Consider the following 19998-nt stretch of genomic DNA (forward strand, 5'->3'; position numbering starts at 1 on the left):
GACATTAACAGAAAATAATGCTTATTTCTGGGGATTCTGTCTCTGCAGGGACCTTTGCCAAATACTTGTGGTCACTTCTGGGAGATGGTTTGGGAACAGAAAAGTCGTGGTGTTGTCATGTTGAACCGAGTGATGGAAAAGGGATCTGTAAGTACTTACCCAGTTGTAGCTGTGTGTCCACTGCATGTTTATAGTTTTTCTTTAATAAAAAGAACCAAACAAAAAATGAACCCAAAAACCAGGGGGAAGGGAGGAGGTGAGCATAAATAATTTTATCTAAGAAATTACACCTAGAATAGAATTCCTGGTAAACTGATCTTCAGAAAATTATTCGGTTTGTAATTGTGGGTCCTAATTTCTTCTGAATTCCGTTGAAATAAGGCATGAACACAGTATGACTCTCCACGCCAATGAATATTTGGCCTCTGCTGCTAACCTAGGTATCTGAATGCAGTTCTCTTCAGTGTACACAGATTGCACCTCTCAAAGGTTGTTTACACAGTGTGCTCACTCACAAGCATTATGAAATGGTTTTGAAGTAGAGAGGCACTTGGACTCCAGGTTTCCTTTACACAGTAAGAACTCTGATTATTAAATGTACCACCAGGGCACATTGTGTCTCCACCAGTGTCATTGTTTTACAGAATTCATTGGAGGTCTGAGGAGAATGGAGGCGCAGTTGGCAGGACTTCACCTGGTACCTAGCTTAAGCAAGGATGCGCTGGGCGATGTGGAACCAGCTGTTAAGCCAGCGCTTTACTTGCTGGGACAAGTGCGGTGGACTGAGTTCTGTCCAGACCTTGTAGGAACCTTACATTAGACCAGACAGGCAAAAAGGTGAAGGGCAACAATGAGTGTGCGAACAGTTGGGGTTATTTTAGGGAATTTACCTTCAGACAGATAAAAAATTGGTTCCTTTGGCACAGAGAGTAGCTGCTGTCTTGCGAGGAAATGCCTCAGCCTTTCTGATGGTGGAGAAGAGGAGAACCATCAGGCATGGTTTTCATCCGTGGGTCAGAGTTCTCCTCTCTCTTCTCTCCTCTCCATCCTTAAAGTGGACTTGGCAGCTGTGCAAATTTGATACAAAAGCAATTTTAAAGACTGATAGAAATACACAATTTAAAGTTGAACGTTACAGTGTAGTCAGTATAAATACACTTTGGAGAAGGGGTATGTTGGGTATCCACCAGTGATAGCTGGGTGGTACGTTCTTTTGCATAATCAGGAAAGAATTCCCAGTGATCAGGAAAATTGTTGAAACACAACTCATTGCACAAGAAACTACAGTCTTGACTTTAGAGTCTTTTGCTTTTTTTGTAGTGCAAGTGAAATGTAATCTTCAAAAGAAATGCAGTAACCATATTTTTCAATAGTTTCTTCCTTCTCAGCCATTCCCGCTCGTTCTCTGCACTGCCAGTAGTTTTGAACAAAATTAATTATTGTGATCCCTTAGGGCAGGCTGCTTACGCTTCGCAGCAAACAGCAGTGGGGGACCTACAGTGGAGCACAACAAAATATTGTTCACAGACACATTTGGTGGAGAAATTAGACACAAAGCCAGTTGCTGTTTCTTTACTGTTACTAAAAAAAAAAAGTGTAGAGAATTATAACTGTCTTTTCCACCCCAATAAACTAGAGGATGTATTTTGAATAAAAACTAAAATCAGTCTGAGCCAAACTATGTTAGTCTACCTATGAATAAAATATTGAAGGATTTTCTTATTTATGAAATGCCGTCAGAAATCATCTTAGTCTTGAGAATGCTGTTCTTGTTTCATCGTTCTTCCCCTTCAACTGTAAAGACACATTATTTACCCTTTAATAAAAGAGGCATTAGCCATATCCATTCTTATTGCATGTTTAGGTACGGTCAAATGGCGGAGATAATCCGGTTTCCGAGGAGCAGCGCTTAGGGCAGAAGTAGCAGGCCAGTGCTCCCGTCACAATATCCTTAGATCTTACTGTCAGAAACTTGGTTGCAGACTTTCCTCTTTGTGTTGCTGATGAGTTACTTTAGTTTCAGTTTTTCCCTGCACACTGCAAAATGTGCCACTTTTCTATTTGGTTGATTCATTGAAGGTTCTAGCATGTAGCAGTCTTTGCAGAACTAAGCACTCTGGGAAACTTTACTGAGAAAACTGAAAATCAGTTAGAAGTAGGTAATGGGAGCGTTTGCTGAATGCAGGGGTTTTTTGGTAGGTTTTACTTTTAAACTGTGCCATGCAAAATCAAAATGATCTCACTGCTATTTTTATTTTTGTGGTGAGAGAATGGAGTAACCCAAAATCTCATCTGATGTTACACTTGAAAATTAGCGGTGTTGTAACTCTCTGTGTGTAGCTTATTCGTAGAATTCATAATGCTTTTTCACAGTATGTTCTGCTCTTGTTAACAGCTATCTCTTCTTTTGAATTTTAAATATTTGACACGAGGATAATAAATGCAGAGTAGACTAAAATTCAGATTTTGGCAGAGTGTTGTGAGAGCTTTTTAGACAGTTATTAGATTTGTTTGTTTGCTTGTTCCAACACAACCTAAAATAAATAATGGTTTTGGTGATTTTTATTAGATTCCATAGCTTCACACTTTTTCAGCTTACACGTAGAAGAAAGAGCTCTACCTAAACAAACTTATCCTCAATCCTTATGTACTTTCATGAGTTCAGTCAGGTTCAAAATCATTTGACTTGTACAAAAGATTTAATGGAGATGTAGTTCTGCAACATAAAGGAAGACTGAAATTCTTCACACTAGAATTGTCCTGCTTATAATGAAAGCAGATGAAGAAATTGTCTCATAAGAAAATGTTGTATTTAAGAATTTTTATTCCGTGTCTTTTATACAAAAATAAATGACATATAAATGTCTTCTATTTGTTTTTAGGTAAAGTGTGCACAGTACTGGCCACGGAAGGAGGAGAAAGAAATGTTTTTTGAAGATACAAATTTGAAACTAACATTGGTATCTGAAGATATAAAATCATATTACACAGTACGACAGCTGGAATTGGAAAACCTTACAGTAAGTACAGAAACTAGTACCGATCAGATTCTTCGGTCTCCCTGAGGTGAGATTCACCTCCTCATCAACAAGCTCTTGAAAAAATGATCATAAACTACAGCAGATTTTGTCCTGAAACTGGTGATTCTGCATGAGATTGTTGTTCAGCCCCTGGTTTGTGTGTGTGGTAGTGACTCTTCAATATTTATGAAACCTATCTGGGGAAACTACAGTTGTTTTCATATCTCAGCCATACACCGGGTGAGAAGGTTAACTTCCCACTTTCAGGGAACCCTTTATAAAATCATTTAGCAGATGTTCTGGTGATTTTGTGTTATAGCTGAAATAATTGCTCTTCCTGTCACTTAAGCTACCTGTTGGCTTGTGTCTTGTTCCAAGGTTTATTTTTAAGTTCTGGCTTAAACCTTCAGGTTTTGCATTGATAGCCTTCATCAGAAAGGAAGAATGTTTAGCCCTGGTCCTACAATGAGCTGTATGGAACTTGGTGCAAGGATCAGGCCACTAGCTTTAAGAGAAATCACTTTCTTCTTTCCGCTTTTCTACTTTCTTCTTTCCTCTTGTTCATAATACCAATATAAAAGGAAGTATACGTGCTGTTTCCCACTTACTCTTTGACACTGCCCTGTATTAAAGCGGTGAAAGCTAATCTTGTGGGGACTGGTTAAGGAAGAAGACCATCAACTTTCACTGAATGCAGGTCATTGAAGGCAGTGTCCGAGGTGCTTGACGGTGCTGAGCGAGGTGTGTGTGTAGTGACATGCTAGCCTGAGTTCTGTTCTGTCCTGGTACTGCTCGCTGCTGGAAGACCCGGTTATTCCGTCACTCCTTTGTTAGCATCTTGCATGCTTCATCCTGCTAGGAGACGTGAGAGAGCAGATAAGGATTTGCCTAAATTATGCCTGAGTAAGAATTTAGTTGATGTAGTTTGTGGTGTGTATTAACGGTGATGTCTGCCATAGCCATGCTTGGCTGTAGCTCGGTGTTCTGGGAGGGTATGAGCACCAGTGGTTCAGTCGTCTTGGAAGAATGTTTTCAGGTTTGGAACAAACCTGTAAAGGAACAGCTGTGATAGCAGAAGGGCTTTGTCTGCAGAAAGAATAAAGGGCTTCTATAACTTGAGGTACTTCATTTTGAGAAATCTTTAAATGATACTCTGTCACGAGAAACTGGAAGGCAGTAGTGCCAGCTATCTTGTGGCAATACAAGCATTTGAACTGTACTGAAAGAACTAAACCATGTTATAAATAAGTAAATTTACTTACCCAGTTTCCTTTGCTCAAATGGAGACATTCACAGCAAGAGATAATTATTTGTAATTAGTTTCTTAGCCTTGCATCTATAAATGCTCCATCAGACTGGTGGAAGTTTGTCATTTGAATTCGAGTCAGCTGTTCTGAGGGTGTTCTGGAAGCGGGGTAGTCTGAGTAGCATACGAAGCCAAGCAGGCACATGCTTCCATTCCATGTAAGTCAGAGTTATTTTCAAGCTAAAATTTTTCCAAAGGCACAAATCTTAAATTGACCTAAAGGTAAAAACGTCTGATGTCTAAAGCTCTATGTCTGAATATCTAAGGGACTGTTTGCTAGGCAAATGAACCAGGAATTGCATTTGCTGATGAGAACGCTGTTGTAGGCAACTGCAGTTTGAATACTTCTGGCTCACGCATCCAGGCTAAAAGGCTTCCTAAATACTGGTTTTACAGACACAGGAAACTAGAGAGATTCTGCACTTTCATTATACGACGTGGCCTGACTTTGGCGTCCCGGAGTCACCTGCTTCGTTCCTCAATTTCCTGTTCAAAGTGAGAGAGTCCGGCTCGCTTAACCCTGAGCACGGGCCCGTCGTGGTGCACTGCAGCGCAGGAATCGGGAGATCGGGAACTTTTTGTTTGGTTGATACATGTCTTCTACTGGTAAGAACTACGTGTTCTAGGTGATACGCTATTTCTGTAGAGTTACTTCGAGGAATGGTTTGTTGCAGGCTTACAAAGAGCTGCGGTATGTTCTGGGAGGTATTGTTGCATGCTATGTCCCATTATCTTACTCACATTCTGGTTTGGGAGTGTATTCCAAGGCAGATCTTGTTCTTAACTGGCCATTTGGAGCCTGGGGAAGAAAAGTCTCTAGTTTTTAGTGATTTGCAAAGACAGGCTTTGCCCTCCTGGTGAAGAAGAAAACCACTACATGTCTGCTAAGTAACAGTATGAACTGTCCTGAAACAATGCAAAATAAATCTAATGTGTCTCCTTTTACAGAGTCGTCTTTGCCTGTAGGCAGGAGGAAATTGTCCTGACTTTAACATAAAACTGGAGTTCCCTTGGCTTTGTCCTGTCACTGCGTGAGAGCAATTAATACGAAGATGTCAGGCCTAGGTTAAAATGTCCTAATTAGATTTTTCAAAACAAAAAAGAGGGGGAAAACATACAACATATTGGAGTCCTAGTGTATTTTGCCCTCTGTCTTTAAATTAGAGACCAGATAAATAGCTGCTGATATCATTTTTTTATTAATTCTGTAACATGGAGGGTGGTCTGAAGGTCCTACTACCAAATGAGTCGTTGCAGTGAATCTCATCAGAGCATAAAGCATGTTTCAACTTTTATCTTCAGATGGACAAACGGAAAGATCCTTCTTCTGTGGACGTGAAACAGGTTCTCCTAGAAATGAGGAAGTACCGGATGGGACTCATACAGACAGCAGACCAGCTCCGTTTCTCCTACTTAGCTGTTATTGAAGGGGCAAAATTCATTATGGGAGACGCGTCAGTGCAAGTGAGCGCTATTGACTGCACAGCCCAATGCAGTGCGCCGCAGCTCTGCGGTAACTGTAACAGATCTGGGGGGTGAACAGAATAGAAAGGAATTTCAAATTCTGTGCTTGCCTCAGCTTCAATATGTTTTTATATTATGGGGTACTTAGAGTGTCATGACCTAAAGTTTTGTATCCAAGAACCTTCAAAAAAGTCCCTGTGGTATGTAGCAGGTGGCCCGGTGTACTTACCAGTGCTGTAACTGGGATGTAGACTGGCTGCATCGGCCTTGTCTTTCCTTTCAGATAATAAAAACTCTCTCTCTAGCGTGCCAGAAGTTTTAAGTATTGTGATTGAATCCTATCAGTTTATTTTATTGTAAGCAGAACTCTAGCAGCACAGATATTATTTTGTAGTATTTAAATTTTCCAGAAGTAAGATTAAAATTCCTTGCATTTCTAGCTGTTGTCTTCTGTGTACTGGATGTAGCTTAGGTTTGGAATGCTTGTGTCTCTTTTCTTCTTTCCCTTTTTTTCAATGCAAACGAACAGCCATTCTAAGAATAAATGAAAAGGTGGAGTATAAAGACCCTGCTGTGTTAAAGTTAAAAGTTATAGTAGGAGATAAACTCCATAAAAGAAATGGAGAAAAGCTTAATCGGGCTTTTCCTTCCCTGAAGGAGCAGTGGAAAGAGCTCTCCAATGAGGACCTGGACCCACCACCTGAACACACCCCACCGCCTCCCAGACCGCCAAAGCGAACCTCAGAAATGCATAATGGAAGGATGCACGAACACACGGAATTCTTTCCTAAACATCAAGTAGTAGAGGAAGAGATTAGATGTTCGGTCAGCACTGTGGAAGAGATGGTTCCAGATGGCAGAGCTCATTCATCTGTGCCACTGGTTACAGACAGGTAATTCATTTAGTTTCCCCCTTTTAACTGTCCCAAGAAGACCGGCCGGTTGGCTTACAGCGGTGAGAGGGTGTAGGACGTTTGCTCATGGATGGCATTTCATACAGAAGGGCCTGCACCGTCCTTGATTGAGGTAGTATAACAGTAGTTCCAACCCCAGACCTTTTCAGTAAAGGGCTTATGCTCATGTTCGTTTAACTTCGCGCACGAGCTAGGGCCTCTTGCGGGACCCTGCTAGTGTAAAAGAAAGTGACAGCATAATGAGGTGGTTTAGTAATGCAGTGGTTTAGTCTTGATTTACATGCAGCATATGATAAGTTACAGAGGAGCTCTTTCACTACTTTAAGGTATTAGTCATGTAGCTGAAAACTAAGCTGACTAGCTTTAGCCACACTTGGAAATGTGAAATTAATTGCAAGCAAAGCTTCTTCTGATGAAAGGAGTAGAGGGGACTCGTGAACGGAGAACTTTCCTACCTGTCATTGTAAGCCAAGCTGTAGGGACTGATCAGTGTGCAAACCACTGTGTGCGAGGGGCGGAAGCGCAGCGAGGCCGAGGATCCTGCCTGCGTACCTGCCAGGTGTCCCTCCTCACCCGGCAGTGCCACGTTGCTGCCTGAAAGCAGCATGCCATGGTGATGCTGCCCCTCTGCGTGTCAGCTGGTTTTATTCAGAATACCGCGTGAATGCCCCACAGAACAAAAAAAAAAATAAAAAAAAAAAAATTAAAAGGATAAAAATAAAACCCCCTACACCCACCAGGGATGATCAAGGGAAAGTTTAATGTTCCCCCACTAGATGGTCTCCTAGCAAGACATACTCAGCTTCCCACTGGAATACTGGGATAAAATATCAAGTTTTAGTATTGTCCGCAGGACCAGAGCCTTTGCACAGAGGCAGCTGACAGGCTTGATGTATTTCATTTAGCTGAACCAGTGGGCGAGTGTGTGGCTCTGGGAACTGGACATTAGTGAGATGTGTTTCCAGTAGCCTCTCTTCAAAATAAACCTCTTAATTTCCCGAGGCAGAGAGGATGAGACCGTGAGCTGAACCTGTTGCCTCCCTCCCAGTTCTGCTGGAGGCAAGAAGATAAAATACAAGTGTTTCCCTGCTCAAGGTGAAGTGGTGTTTTGATCAGGATTTTTCTTAATTCATCGGAGAGATTCTGGAAGTAAAATACTCAAATTCCAAACATCTTTACTGAAAAAAAAAATAATAATTTTGGAAATAGGAATAGACAGGATGGAGGCTTAGCTACAGAAGAAGGAAATATTGCAATGATAGCACCTCCCTCTTTCTTCCCTTGGTGACAACATAGTTCTGTTACCAGAACATTCGCCTGGGGTGTGAGATGCCAGTTAATGCTTTCCACACCTAATGAAGAGTAAGGATTTCAAGCTGGTGTCTTGTGTCGTCTCATTAGCTGTATAAATCTGAATTTCTCAGTGAACAAATGATTTCTTGGAAATACTTTACACAGTTTAGTGTGAATGAACGTAAGACATGTCCAGCTCTAAAGAGCTCAGATTAATTTCATTTACTATAGTCCCTTGCCTGAGGTTAGAGTTGAGTCATCCTCTGGAACTGCCTGTCTGTCTGCATTGATTGTAGAGGCTGGCTTGGACTAGACACGTATCTTTTACCTTGCTGAAGTTAAATCCTACATGATGCGATGTCTCAGGCATACTAGGAAGGGCCAGGGTTTGCATCCTGAGCTCCCTCATTCTGTACCGGTACTGTTGCTGCAGGATCAGACCTCCTTTGTGATAATTGCTCACATCCTCGTGTCTGGAACAGTGAGTCTAGAAGGGGACAAGGTGAAACTTGCTGAGCAGGAGGGGAAAGGAATAGAGAGAAGCAGCCTCATGTGAAAGGATGAGGGATGGTGTGAGGCTGGAGGAAACAGAGGGGTAGGAAATGGACATGGTGCTGGCAGAGATGAGGGAAGAAGAAGTCTTAAGCATGTTTATTTCCCTGCCCAGATATTCTAGTGCCTGGGGTGGAAGATTCCTGAATTCTTCTGTACTTAAGCTGTCAGCAGGTGTCAAGCAAATCCCCCTGCAAAGCATCTCCGTGCTGGTTACCGCCTCGCTGGTCTCACAGCACGATGCTGCTCTGCTTTCTAAATTCAGCCGGAAGAAGCACAGTCGATAGAAAAGTTCCTGCCAGTTAAGAAGCCTCTTTGGGTGTTGGCGTACTGCCGACGGGAGGGAGGCCTAGTATCTAGAAACAAAACCGTCTTAAAAAGAGTATGAAAGGTGAGGAGAGCTTCGGTTCCGTCATTAAAAGCTATTGCAATGTATTTGGCCGCTCTTCCGAAGTTATGGCTGCACAAGCAACCACAGCTCCATCGCTGAGCGCGAGCTTGATTTTTGCACCGTGATGTTCTCCTGACCTGGACGTAGGTTTGGTCTGTGCTGGTTCACTGCCTGTCTCAGTGTAGGTGGCAGATCCGTGATGAGCAGTGGAAGCAGGTGGTGTTTAAAACGAAGTCAGCTTATTCTTTAAAGGGTACAAAATACTCCCGAGCATGGCTTTTGATGAGAAGTACTCTTCTAAACCTGTAATCTAATAGCCAAAACTGTAATAATTAGCGATAGGCTTTGGTTTGTCATTTGCTACAGCTCCTGATAGCGAGAGCTTTCCAGCTTTGTGGTGGTCAGTGGGTGAGGCCGTGCTCTTGCAGAGCCTGCACGGCTTCTCTCCTACATGGAGAATCCAGTATTGAATATTTATTTCTTTGCCCTGAAGCACTAGTCAAGACACTGAAATTCGGAGGAGAACTGTTGGTGAAAACCTGCGTCTCTCGCCCCACAAAGAAGAGTCGATGAAGTCTGAAAACTCCGAAGAGGATGATGAGAACATGATGACAACTTGGAAGCCATTTCTAGTGAATATTTGCATGTTCACTTTCCTCACAGCCGGAGCTTATCTCTGTTACAGGGTGTGTTTTCATTGATGGACGTGCCAACAAGATCGACCCTGCAGGAAACACCAACGATTTGATCGGTTTGTAATAAGCTTCTCTGAAAGCGAGCTAACTGGGGCACGTGAGCCTCCTCTCAGTGGAGGTAGATCTTAGGTTGAAAGGCCGGAACTTTGGGTAGGGCTTCAAGAGAGAATTGATGCACTAGGGTTTTATCTAGCCCTGTGGTCCCAAGAACATAATATTCTAATCTCAGGGCCTTAAAATATTCAGGAGTAAGCAGAGAAAATGCCAAATAGTCTGGGGTTGGTTTTTTTTCTTTTTTTTTTTTTTTTTAAACTGAATAATAGAATTGCAACACATTGTTGTTTTTAGCCTTTTTTAAAAAGCCAGTTCTTTTTCTTTTGTGTTTCAGAAAAACTAGGCACAAGTGAAACTTGCTTGTACTCTCCAAGTGTTATAACCAAATAACATGACTTATATTGACGAGTTCCCAAAAAACAAAAAAGAAACCCACATACCTGAAGAATGTAAACTTTTTGGAAGGGGAGGGTGTTGGGGGCTGGGTGTTTGTGGTTGGGTTTTTGTTTTGGTTTGGTTTTTTTTTTTAACTTGCTTCATCATTAAAGACTGAGTTGTGGGCAGTGCCTGTGGTATTGATATATTTAATCTTGGCATAACTGTTCTTAAAGAGCTTATTGTTTTACATGTGTTTATAGAAACAGGCTTCTGCGTTTGCTCAGGGTATCCCAACATGTCAAGCTCTTTTTTGGTTTGTTTTTTTTCCCCTTTTCTTACTATTTTTTTTTTTTTTTTTTTTTTTTTTTTTTAGTAAATGTATCTCCTCATTGACTTTTGTTGCACTCTACTTGCACATATGCCTATTTACATTGCACCATCCTTTGTAAAGTTATTTTTACTTTTATATTCTGGGTTAGGAGAGGTTGACATGAGGGAAACTGGAAGGGGAAATTCAACCAAAACATGTCCACCAGCATTTTGCAGCTGCGCAGTTGGCATTTAGAAGGACCAGTTCTTAAACCTCATCATTTGGAATGTAAAATGCAGTTTCACTCTACATCTGCTCCATAAGGAACAGCGTGCTTCCTGCAAGGGCCGGGGAGGTAACGTACTCGGAGGCATTGCAGGCGATGAACAGGAAAGCATTTCAATAAATCCAGAGCAATTAATGCTGTGGCAGCTTCCTTAAGACGTAAAAAGTTCGACAGAAGACATATTGGTCTGTGAACGTATCGGTTGGCTTATGGTGCAAGCGTTCGTGTGTTCTGCTTTTTTTAAAGCAAGGATTTTAAATACTGGCTTTAGTTTGGCTCGAAGATGTGCTCTTCGGTGATGAGCGCGCGTGGCGGTGCGAGGGGGTGAGCCTTGCGCCTCTGCGGACGGGGGTGTTGCTACCCCGGCGTAAGCCCAGCGAGGCGGGTGGGTTGGGGCTGCGCTGCGTCTGCGTCGCTTTGCTCAGTTGGCGGGTCTGTGCCGCAGGCCCAGGACTTGAATTAATGTAAAGTGCTTGTAAATAAGGATTTGGGTGCATTGGTAGAACTGTGACTGGAAGCCGGCATTGCGCGAAATGGGCGTAGGCAATGCTGGTCCTCTTGTTAGTACCAAATTATTATGGCTTAAGCAGTAACAGCAAAAAGTTTTTGCTCATGTCATGGCACAGAGGACAGGAGTGAACTCGCTACAGCCAAGCCGTAGTGACGGACAGTAAACCATGACAGCTGATTTGCAACAGTGTTACTACTCTGTTCTTTTTTTTATTTTTAAAGTCTTCTTAGATTTATAGCACTTAACCACCATTCTCAGTGCAAACATCGCTATGGAATATCCTACGTAAGTCGCTCTCCACTCCATATTTATTTTTGCAAAGCTGGCTCTAGGTGTAGCTCTTTTCCTTCAGTGAGTAAGTTGGTGAATGGGGGGGCAGGGGGGCGGGGCGGGAGTTATTTCTATTTTGTGTTTTGTTAAGCTTGCATCAAGGGCTTCTCAAAAGTACAATAATAAATCCTCAGGTAGTACTGGGAGTCAATCCTTTACCTGTGAGACTGTTGCTCAGACCAGTACTTGAAAGGAGGAATGTTGTAATCAGTCAATACTTAGTTATATTATTGGAAACATGAAAAATGCGTATAGAAAATGGTAATATATAACAGCTCATCTGTGTATTTAAGATACATTATGTGATTGCTTTGTCCCCACTATTCTCTCCGACATCCGGTAGAATCTTCTTCGAAGGCAACATTTGTACCCCGTTTGTATGAAATTGCATGTAAAGTCTTCTAGTGTCCTGATTAAATACCACGTGCTTGAAAGGTGAAAGAACTTATATTTCTGCTTACTGATGTGCCCAAATTATATTTGCATGAACTGATCATTAAGTGGCTGTGGTTCAAAGGGTGTTGCTGAAAGTATCTGCGTTCAGCGATAGACTGATTAGGTGTTTATCAGATAACATGTACTCGCCTAATACTTGGCATGACTTCCTATTGACTTTCTGCGTACTCGGTGTAACCCGGTTGTTTAGCATGGTTCATTTCAGCTGAGTAAGTATAGTACAGACATTCCAGAGAGTTTAGTAAGCCCTATCCACACCTCACCTCTGGTCGCTTGAGGCAAGCAGTAGCTCACGGATTTCGGGGTGTGCTCTGCCCGCAGAGCTGTGCGGCAGGAGGCGGGGGAAGCCCCTGCTGCCAGGGCTCGGTAGCCGCTTTGACCTGCAGAAGCGCAGGCTCCTGAAGTGGTGGCCCGTGCGAAAACAAAGCAACAAAACCCACCTCTGTGCTGTTACCAAGAGAATATTTTAGAGTTTCAACCCGACGGGAAAACAAAGCATCCTTCCTTTGCATCCAGAATTCACTTGCAAATTATTCTAACAGGAGAAAGCTTCTGCAGATGATAAAAACGTTTTGAACATCCCCCTTTCCGCCCACGTGTTTTGCTAGTTCTTTAACCTGTTACAAATCCCGAACGTACACTGGCCGGGGATAGACAGTGGAATATCCCCCAAGCCCAGCGAGGTGTGTATAAGGCTTAGGATACTGAACTGTAAACATTTTTGTTTTGATGTCCTGTATATGTATGTAGTAGTTTGGGTGTGTATATACAGTAGCGTTTCAAAGTGGGTGTATTGGTTAACCTGTTCTTGGAAAATGGACAAACATCCATGTTAAACTTGTTAGAAAGTTAGTGAGCTGCTCTGCTATATGCCTTAAGCAAATATTTACTCATCAGGTCTTTCTTTTTTACAGATTGCCATAGAATAAACTTTTTTTAAAAAAAAAATATAAAAAAACAAAAAAGGTAAATGTTTTGGTATAATACATTTTCAGGTATTTCTTGTCTTTTGTGTAAGCCGCTACAAAGACCTCACAGGTTATAGTAAAATTGTACAGTTTTTCAATTTCCCATACAAGTTTTCAGTTCTCATTTTAGTTGTAACAATAAAATTCTTTTTTTAAAGAACATACATGAGAGTCTCACTGCTTCCCGTCTTTGCAGGGCTAGAGCCGCTGGCTCCTGCTCCGGACCGCGCTGCAGATCGGGGCTAGCAGGATAGTTGGTGGGGGTTGTAGAGGAAAGATTTAAGTGTTGCTGTAAGAACTTACTCATAGGTCAGAGCTGCAGTAAAAGAAAAGCGAAATGAGTGTCCCGTGTCTCTCTCCCCGGCACGTAAGATCTCCCTCCTCTGGTCTTTCACTTTAAACGTAACTTCACTAAAAGGTAACTACCTTGGCCCAGGAGTCAGAGCAGTAGATGAAAGGGGCAGGAACACTCCAGCACGAATGGTTTTTTGCAAGTGGGTTTCAGCTGTGCCTTAGCATGAAGCTGCCTGTGGTGGGGATGCGGTAGCGTTACCTGTTCGGTGCAGCAGCCGCGGCCATCACGTTTCCACAGGGCTTGGACTGAAGTACTGACCTTCTTGTTTCTGTTTTTACGGAAAGCAACGCATGGAGGAGAGGTGCTCGGAAAGAGAATTTTCAGTGGTTCCAGAAAGTGGTTATTAAAACAGCTGCGGTGAGTTTTCAGAAACCACCAGCACCGTGCTGCAGGGCTTTAAAGCCCAGCTCGGGCCACAAGCTGACTGGGCTGCCCTGTCCCTTACCAGCCACCAGCTGTTTCCCTTCCTGCCTGCCAGCGAAGCGGAAGAGCAGGGGAGAGAGGCCTGGGGAAGTAGAGAATTTACCAAAGCAGAACTTTTCCCCCCTGCTTTTAAAGAAATCTGTAAACTAAAAGCAGAGTTATAGCACACAGAAGCAGCCCATCACTGGTTTTTTTGCTGTAGAACGGCGTGACCCAACCGCCGTGGTCCTGCTGCTCCAAGCTCATCCGTGAGGACCAACGGTATGAGCACGCGGCGCGTTTCCCAAGGGAATGCAGAGAACAGTAGCTCAGCCGGCGCCAGCGGTACGAGCCCGGCCCTTTCCCAGCCAGAATCCCCAGCAGCGCGTGTCCCGGAGCTGCGTGTCAGGCAGCAGCTTCATCCCCCGCGGGGGGTTGTTGCCTTACACCTGCCGCAGGGCTACAAGCACAGACAGGACAAGGGGCAGTGGCACCAACTGCAACACAGGGAGTTCGATCGGACTATGGGGAAAAACTTCTTTACTCTGAGGGTGACGCAGCAGCGGGACAGGCTGCCCAGAGAGGCTGTGCAGTCTCCTTCTCTGGAGACATTCCAGACCCACCTGGATGTGATGGATGCTTTAGCAGGGGGCTGGGCTGGGTGGTCTCCACCGGGCCCTTCCAGCCCTGATTGTTCTGTGGTCCTGTATGAAGCACCTGCAGGAACTTGTCTCAAATGTTTTATTAGAATTTAAGAAAACAGTATGAAATCCAACAAATAAATACTGAATAGAAAAGTAATATATATATATATATATAAAAAAATATATACACACAAGCCCAACCCTTTCAAGTATTTTACCTGAAGCCGGGCTTCTCTTTGTGGCTACCCTTCACTACGTTAACTAAGTGTTGAGTGAGTAAGGAGCCTGACAAGGGGTGTATGATGATGATAAGTCTTGACCTATGACTAAATTAACAAATTTTAAGAAAAAACAAAAAAACCAAACCAACTTATAAAAGCCTGCACATGGCAAGTACAATATGTACCTTCCTGCTGTAAACTGCTCAGGATTTACGCTCAGTACGTATCCCTGTCAGTCCTCATGTGAACCTGCCCGAAGTTGCTGTGATTATGAGGAAAGTGGCCTTTGAAGCAACAAGCTTTCCTCCCGCAAGTGAGTTGTACAAGAAAAGGAAACCACCAAGCAATGCCGCTAGATATTTTTTTTTTTTCTGATGCATACGACAGTTGACGTAAATGATCTGCTGCCGGCTGGTTTCTAGGTGGACTGTTAGAGAGCGATTGTTTCTCTCCTCCTTGAGGAATTGCCAACTTCATAAAATACTTTATGGGAGAACAGATTATATCTGACTTACAGTTTGAGCAGGGGTTTTAACTCGAGGGGCAATCTGGGTCCATATTTAAGGGACCCCAGCTTTTGTTCATCCAGCACTTGGTATCTCATCACGTGCTAAGAGACAGCGAGAAAATGTATTCCAGTCTACTTTGTGTAGACGACAAACTGTCCCCCCTTTGGAAATAAACCTGTACTCTGTCAGGGTGCAGCATCTATAGAGCAGGGCATAAGTAAACCAGACACTGATAAAGAACAAAACAAAATCCTCGGGTACCCATGTGTAGCTGTGAGGACAATACGATTCAGCTCCTCCTATTCCACTGCTAAAATACGGTGATTTCAATTTCAGCCTCTTGTTGTACAGTTTCTCTTAATTCACAGCAAATTCGGTCCATTTTCTCAAAGGCTTGCCGTCCCTTTTCACCTATGGAGAGAGAGGAAATCTATCCCATGCTGAGGAAGAGAAAACAGAAACACCCTGGAAATGTAACACTCCCGAAATATTTCTGTTATGACCTTGTTCAGAACTAACAAGAACTCTCAGTAGTGACAAATGCATCTCTAATAGTTTTCCAAAAACTGCTTAGAAGCCACCGTGGAGAATCAGGCCTCCTCTGAACATTTCCACATGAGTAACGAGTTGGAGCATCGCAGGTGGAAAGCCTGTTCTGGAATACACGTGAGTCTGAGTGTTTCTGTGAGGCAAGGCTGGAGATCCCCAGAACTAAGCATGAATCAACGTGTTTTCAGGAAGATCAGGACCAGGAAGTTCCTGTCTCCCAGATAAACTGGGCATCCTCCACAGCAGCTGTGCACTGCAGATACTCAGCTAGGCCATTCCCCGTCACCCTCAGCAGAAGTACAAATACTGGCCAGTAGCAAACTGGAAACACTGACATTTCATTAGCAGGTCAGCTCCACTGTAGATCTACTGAATTCAGGTGAAGCAACAAGTAATTAACCAGTATAAATCCATTCTGTTCATCCTCTTTCCTCTCTGGTATTCAGAGTGGAACCATTTGAAGAAGAATAGGAACACCAAAATTAGAGTTAGTCAGGTTGCAGGTGGCTAGAAAAGATTACCAGACCCAAGAAGTCTGTTGTTGTTCTTACATATATCTTTAAATCGATTTAGCTAATCTCAGCACTAGAAGAGGTGTTACTGGGATCTGTCAGGTTCCAACGTCCTTTTTACGAAATCTAGAGGAGAAGACTCCCGATGCCAGCGCTATGACTAAGAAGTATTCCATCAGCACTGGCAGGTAAGTACTGAAAGCGCTGATACCTCGTAAAAAAGTCCAGCGCTTCTTAAAGCACTTTATCCTACAGGAATCTCCTTGGTCTGGATCTACAGACTTTAATGGGAGCTTTGGTTGTTACACACGAGACAAAGTTTATCTTAATGGTGTGAAATAGCTGCTTACAAAGTATTTCCACTGTCCTAGATGTGTTCAGGCTGAACTTCAGGCCTGTTCTCGTTCTCCACTATTTCACATTACTTTTTCAGAACCTCCGTGTTACAGTTGTACGAAGGACTTACCAAAGGACAGCATTGTTTCCCTGGCTGCGTTCCTGACTTCCTCTGTTTCAGATTGGCACAGCTGGGCAACCTGCTCAATACTCTCAACACCCTGTTTGAGAAGAAAAGTTTGCAACAGTAGCTTGTCAGCAAGTATTTTCATGAACATTTTTTGCAAGGTGGACACATACATACTTCCTCCCATCCCTTCTTCCACCTGAATTCTACTGTGACCTTTCTTTTCTCCCTCAATGTGTCAGCTTGCAGTTAATTTTTCTGAGCGTGACCTCACCTCTGCTACCTTCTGTCCTGGTTTAGGGCGTGAAGAAGTGTAGCAGTGCTAGGGTACAGGTCACTGCTGCAGTGCCATTGGATTAGCATAAACTAATCAGGACTTCCACTGAAAGACTTAATGCAGCTTGTTCAAGGGCAACAGTCGGTTTGCAAATCTGACAGGTTTGCAGAAACCGTACAATAACCCCTTGTGTGCAAACCAACTACTGGCTTGTGGCTGTTGGAAAGCTTGAAAGCTGTTCTGATAGTTTCTTAAAAGAGCAATGCAGATATTACTTTTATTTTCTGACTGTAATGAGCTATCGTTAAAAGAACTGATGTAACTTTAAATTTCTATAGTTAAAGCTTTAGAACTGCCTCCATATGTAGCTGACTATCGCTCATATTTCTGCACGCTAGATGTCCCCGAGTCAGACGGCGCCTGCTGTCCTTCACCACCAACGATGCCGCAGAAGTTCAAAGACACATCCTCTCTGCCGTGGGACCGCCTGCCAGAGCACACGGAGACACTCCAAGGTGCCTGCAGCTCCCTCTGCCTGCTGCCTTTTGAGTAATAACATCAATAGTATTCCAAAGTTTGGAAAAAGGAAGCTGAAAAAGTAACCCTACCAGCTTTAATTAAAAAAATAAAAAAAAAAAAAAAAAAAAGAGCCAGACACACACAGCAAATACTTACTCTGAGGTTTTTAAGAGCCAAACATGCAGCTTGCTGAAGCCTTGCATCGCAGTCAGCTAAAACATCAGTGTAAAAAAAGAGGGCCTGAATGAAAAAGATAAAAAGAAGAGAGGAAAGGCTTTATAAACTTAATAAGGTTTATAAGCATAATCAAGCACTCAAATTCAGACTGCCATAAGCACAGTTTTACCCATCTGAAACTGAATAAAAGACATAGACAACGCACTTGAATACTGATGTAGTTTAGGTTTGAATTGATAGATTAATGAAGTGTGGAGAAGACAATAGTGCTATTTTAGGATAAAACAAGTTCCGTGTATTTCACCGTCTATTCAAAAAAGCCAGTAAGAACTCTGGTCTTTACCTTTTCCCTAAAGTTCTTGTTTGCCGCTGCACGGGAGAGGCAGGATGTGGCTGCTTTGCTGACGCGGTGGTTGTCGTCTAATTGTAAAATCCCAAGCAGCCGTAAAGTCTGCGGCAGAGGCTGGAGTTTGTTCAGTCGCTTTCCTTTCAATTTTTTAAGGGTCTTCAGCCGTCCAGGGCATTGGAGCTCCTCAATGAGCATCGCTGCAAGCGAGAGGATTCAGCTTCACTAACTGACAAATTAAGACATTATGAAGAAAAAACAAGCTCCTCGCTAGCGCAGGCTCCTTTAGCCACGAGTAGTTAGTTATTCGCATGGCTAATAAGCAAGCCAAGCACAGCAGGAAGCAAATCGGGATGACTGCCCCTTTGACCATCCCGGCTTCTTTCCCTGTCATTGTTTCATTTCCTCCTGTGCCAAGACTGTCTGACAAACAGAGCAGAGATTATTAGTTCACAATATTATTTCACAGGGTGCAGCAAAGCCCTGGCCCTTTTTAGGACCCCGGTGCACTGCGTACAACACGCAGTGCAAAAGAACTCCTACACCTTTGGACGTTAGGAAAAGCAGTCTACTGCCTACAATATGGAAAACACAATCGTGGAAAATACTTTTAAAGATCCCTGAAAGACCTTGCTGTACTGGTCAAAGAGAAAACCCTTTATCTCTTGAAAAATAAGAAATGAGGCACCGGATTTACAGTTTCAATTTGAAGAATATTCCAGGTCTTTTTCACTGACAAGCAATGCATGTGTTCTTAGTTCCCCACCAGATGAGTCATCGGCATCAAAATAAGACTAAAGATGCAGCCAGTATCAGGACTATTTTTAAAACAATTCTTTTCGGATACAGATTAAGTTTTAAAGTACTTTCACATGATGGACTAGGCTTCAGCGAGACACCAGCTACCTCGTGCTAGAAAATGCACATTAGTAACCTCGGAAATTTTATTGCTATTACCTGTCTCTGATTACAGCTGCAACAGTCACACAAAGATAGAGACATTTACTCAGTCCTTAAATCCAGCTGTAGGTTGCTGCCAACTTACTTTCTTCTTTAAATTCGCAATATCACAGAACCCACTTTTTAGGGCACTTAAGATAAACCCATCCTTCACATTTCCGTTTTGTTTCTTCTACCTGGTTAAATATGGGAGTCAAGCATGTCTTTCCTCTTCTAATTAAAATTACATGGTCACAAGGGGAATTGAAATGGAAACAATTTTTCAGTGCAATGGTTGGGTTGAAGTACACCATGAGTAGTAACCTGCAGAGCAACAGCCAGCTGCTGGTTTTGTCAGTTCAAGGGAAGGAGCCAAGCACTGCCATTACCTTCTTTAGCAAGTTTTCCCAAGTGTTTCTCCAGGCTGGTAATGTGGTGTTTCTCCAGGTAGCTATAAAATTGGAATAAAGTAACTGGTTCTGTTTGGAGGTACGGAGAGGAGAGCAACCCATCACAGGTGATGATCTGCTCCAGGAACCTCTGCAATACTGAAAGTAACACGGAAAAGAACAAATGAAAGAATGAAGGGTTGGTTAGATGTAAGCTGCTTAAAATGAGTAAGAGTTTTAGTTTATTTTTAAAATGTATAAGGACAATTTTTAGCCATGCAATAAGATTAGAGTGGCCTTGTGTTCAAGGAATGGATTGGTACCTGCTTCTAATTGACCCGGGTATTTTTCCTTCACTTTGAGCATCAACGTGTATTTCAGTGCATGACGGAATCTTTCTGCTGAAGCAAACAAGATGCTGCCAGGCTCTGCAAGATCACTCCAGATTTTCAGATAGTGCTTCTTCTTTTTAGTCTTCTGAATAACTGGAAAATAAAATAACCACATTTTAAAAAGTCAATGAGCTCTAGCAGATTATGGATTTTACATGAGAAATTAGGCAGCAGATGGCATATCTAGAGACGTGTCAGCATTAACTTGTATTTGCGTTAGATAGTTTTGTTCAAAGCTGGAGATTTGCTGCCAGTATTTTAACATCTGCAAGCATTGATTTCACCAAGCTTGGGTTGAGCTCCTAAACGAGCTTATTACAAGACCTGAATGAGATGCCTAGCAGCTCTTCTGCCTCTTGTTCATTTCATCCCAGCA

At 42.8% G+C, this 19998-nt stretch overlaps 2 protein-coding genes across 8 annotated transcripts in view; one reads left to right on the forward strand and one right to left on the reverse strand.

Moving 5' to 3' along the window:
• PTPN1 (protein tyrosine phosphatase non-receptor type 1) overlaps positions 1-13090 on the forward strand; it is a 46076-nt gene extending 32986 nt beyond the window's left edge. For both annotated transcript variants that reach the window (XM_055723109.1, XM_055723110.1), the window contains 6 exons: positions 49-147; positions 2883-3020; positions 4723-4932; positions 5629-5790; positions 6448-6683; positions 9434-13090. In XM_055723109.1, coding sequence (XP_055579084.1) covers positions 49-147; positions 2883-3020; positions 4723-4932; positions 5629-5790; positions 6448-6683; positions 9434-9641 — 1053 coding nt within the window. In that variant the 3' untranslated portion in view covers positions 9642-13090. The remainder of the gene's footprint in view (positions 1-48; positions 148-2882; positions 3021-4722; positions 4933-5628; positions 5791-6447; positions 6684-9433) is intronic.
• The window catches only part of RIPOR3 (RIPOR family member 3), a 58122-nt gene continuing 48521 nt past the window's right edge, over positions 10398-19998 (reverse strand). For 5 of the 6 annotated variants that reach the window (XM_027813505.2, XM_055723106.1, XM_055723105.1 and 2 more), the window contains 6 exons: positions 19554-19715; positions 19231-19389; positions 17900-18102; positions 17536-17619; positions 16587-16677; positions 10398-15470 (listed from right to left, as the gene is read on the reverse strand). In XM_027813505.2, coding sequence (XP_027669306.1) covers positions 15370-15470; positions 16587-16677; positions 17536-17619; positions 17900-18102; positions 19231-19389; positions 19554-19715 — 800 coding nt within the window. In that variant the 3' untranslated portion in view covers positions 10398-15369. The remainder of the gene's footprint in view (positions 15471-16586; positions 16678-17535; positions 17620-17899; positions 18103-19230; positions 19390-19553; positions 19716-19998) is intronic. The other variant, XR_008734320.1, reaches the window with a different exon arrangement.

Source organism: Falco cherrug, chromosome 10 (genome assembly GCF_023634085.1).
Source record: "Falco cherrug isolate bFalChe1 chromosome 10, bFalChe1.pri, whole genome shotgun sequence".
NCBI lineage: Eukaryota > Metazoa > Chordata > Aves > Falconiformes > Falconidae > Falco > Falco cherrug.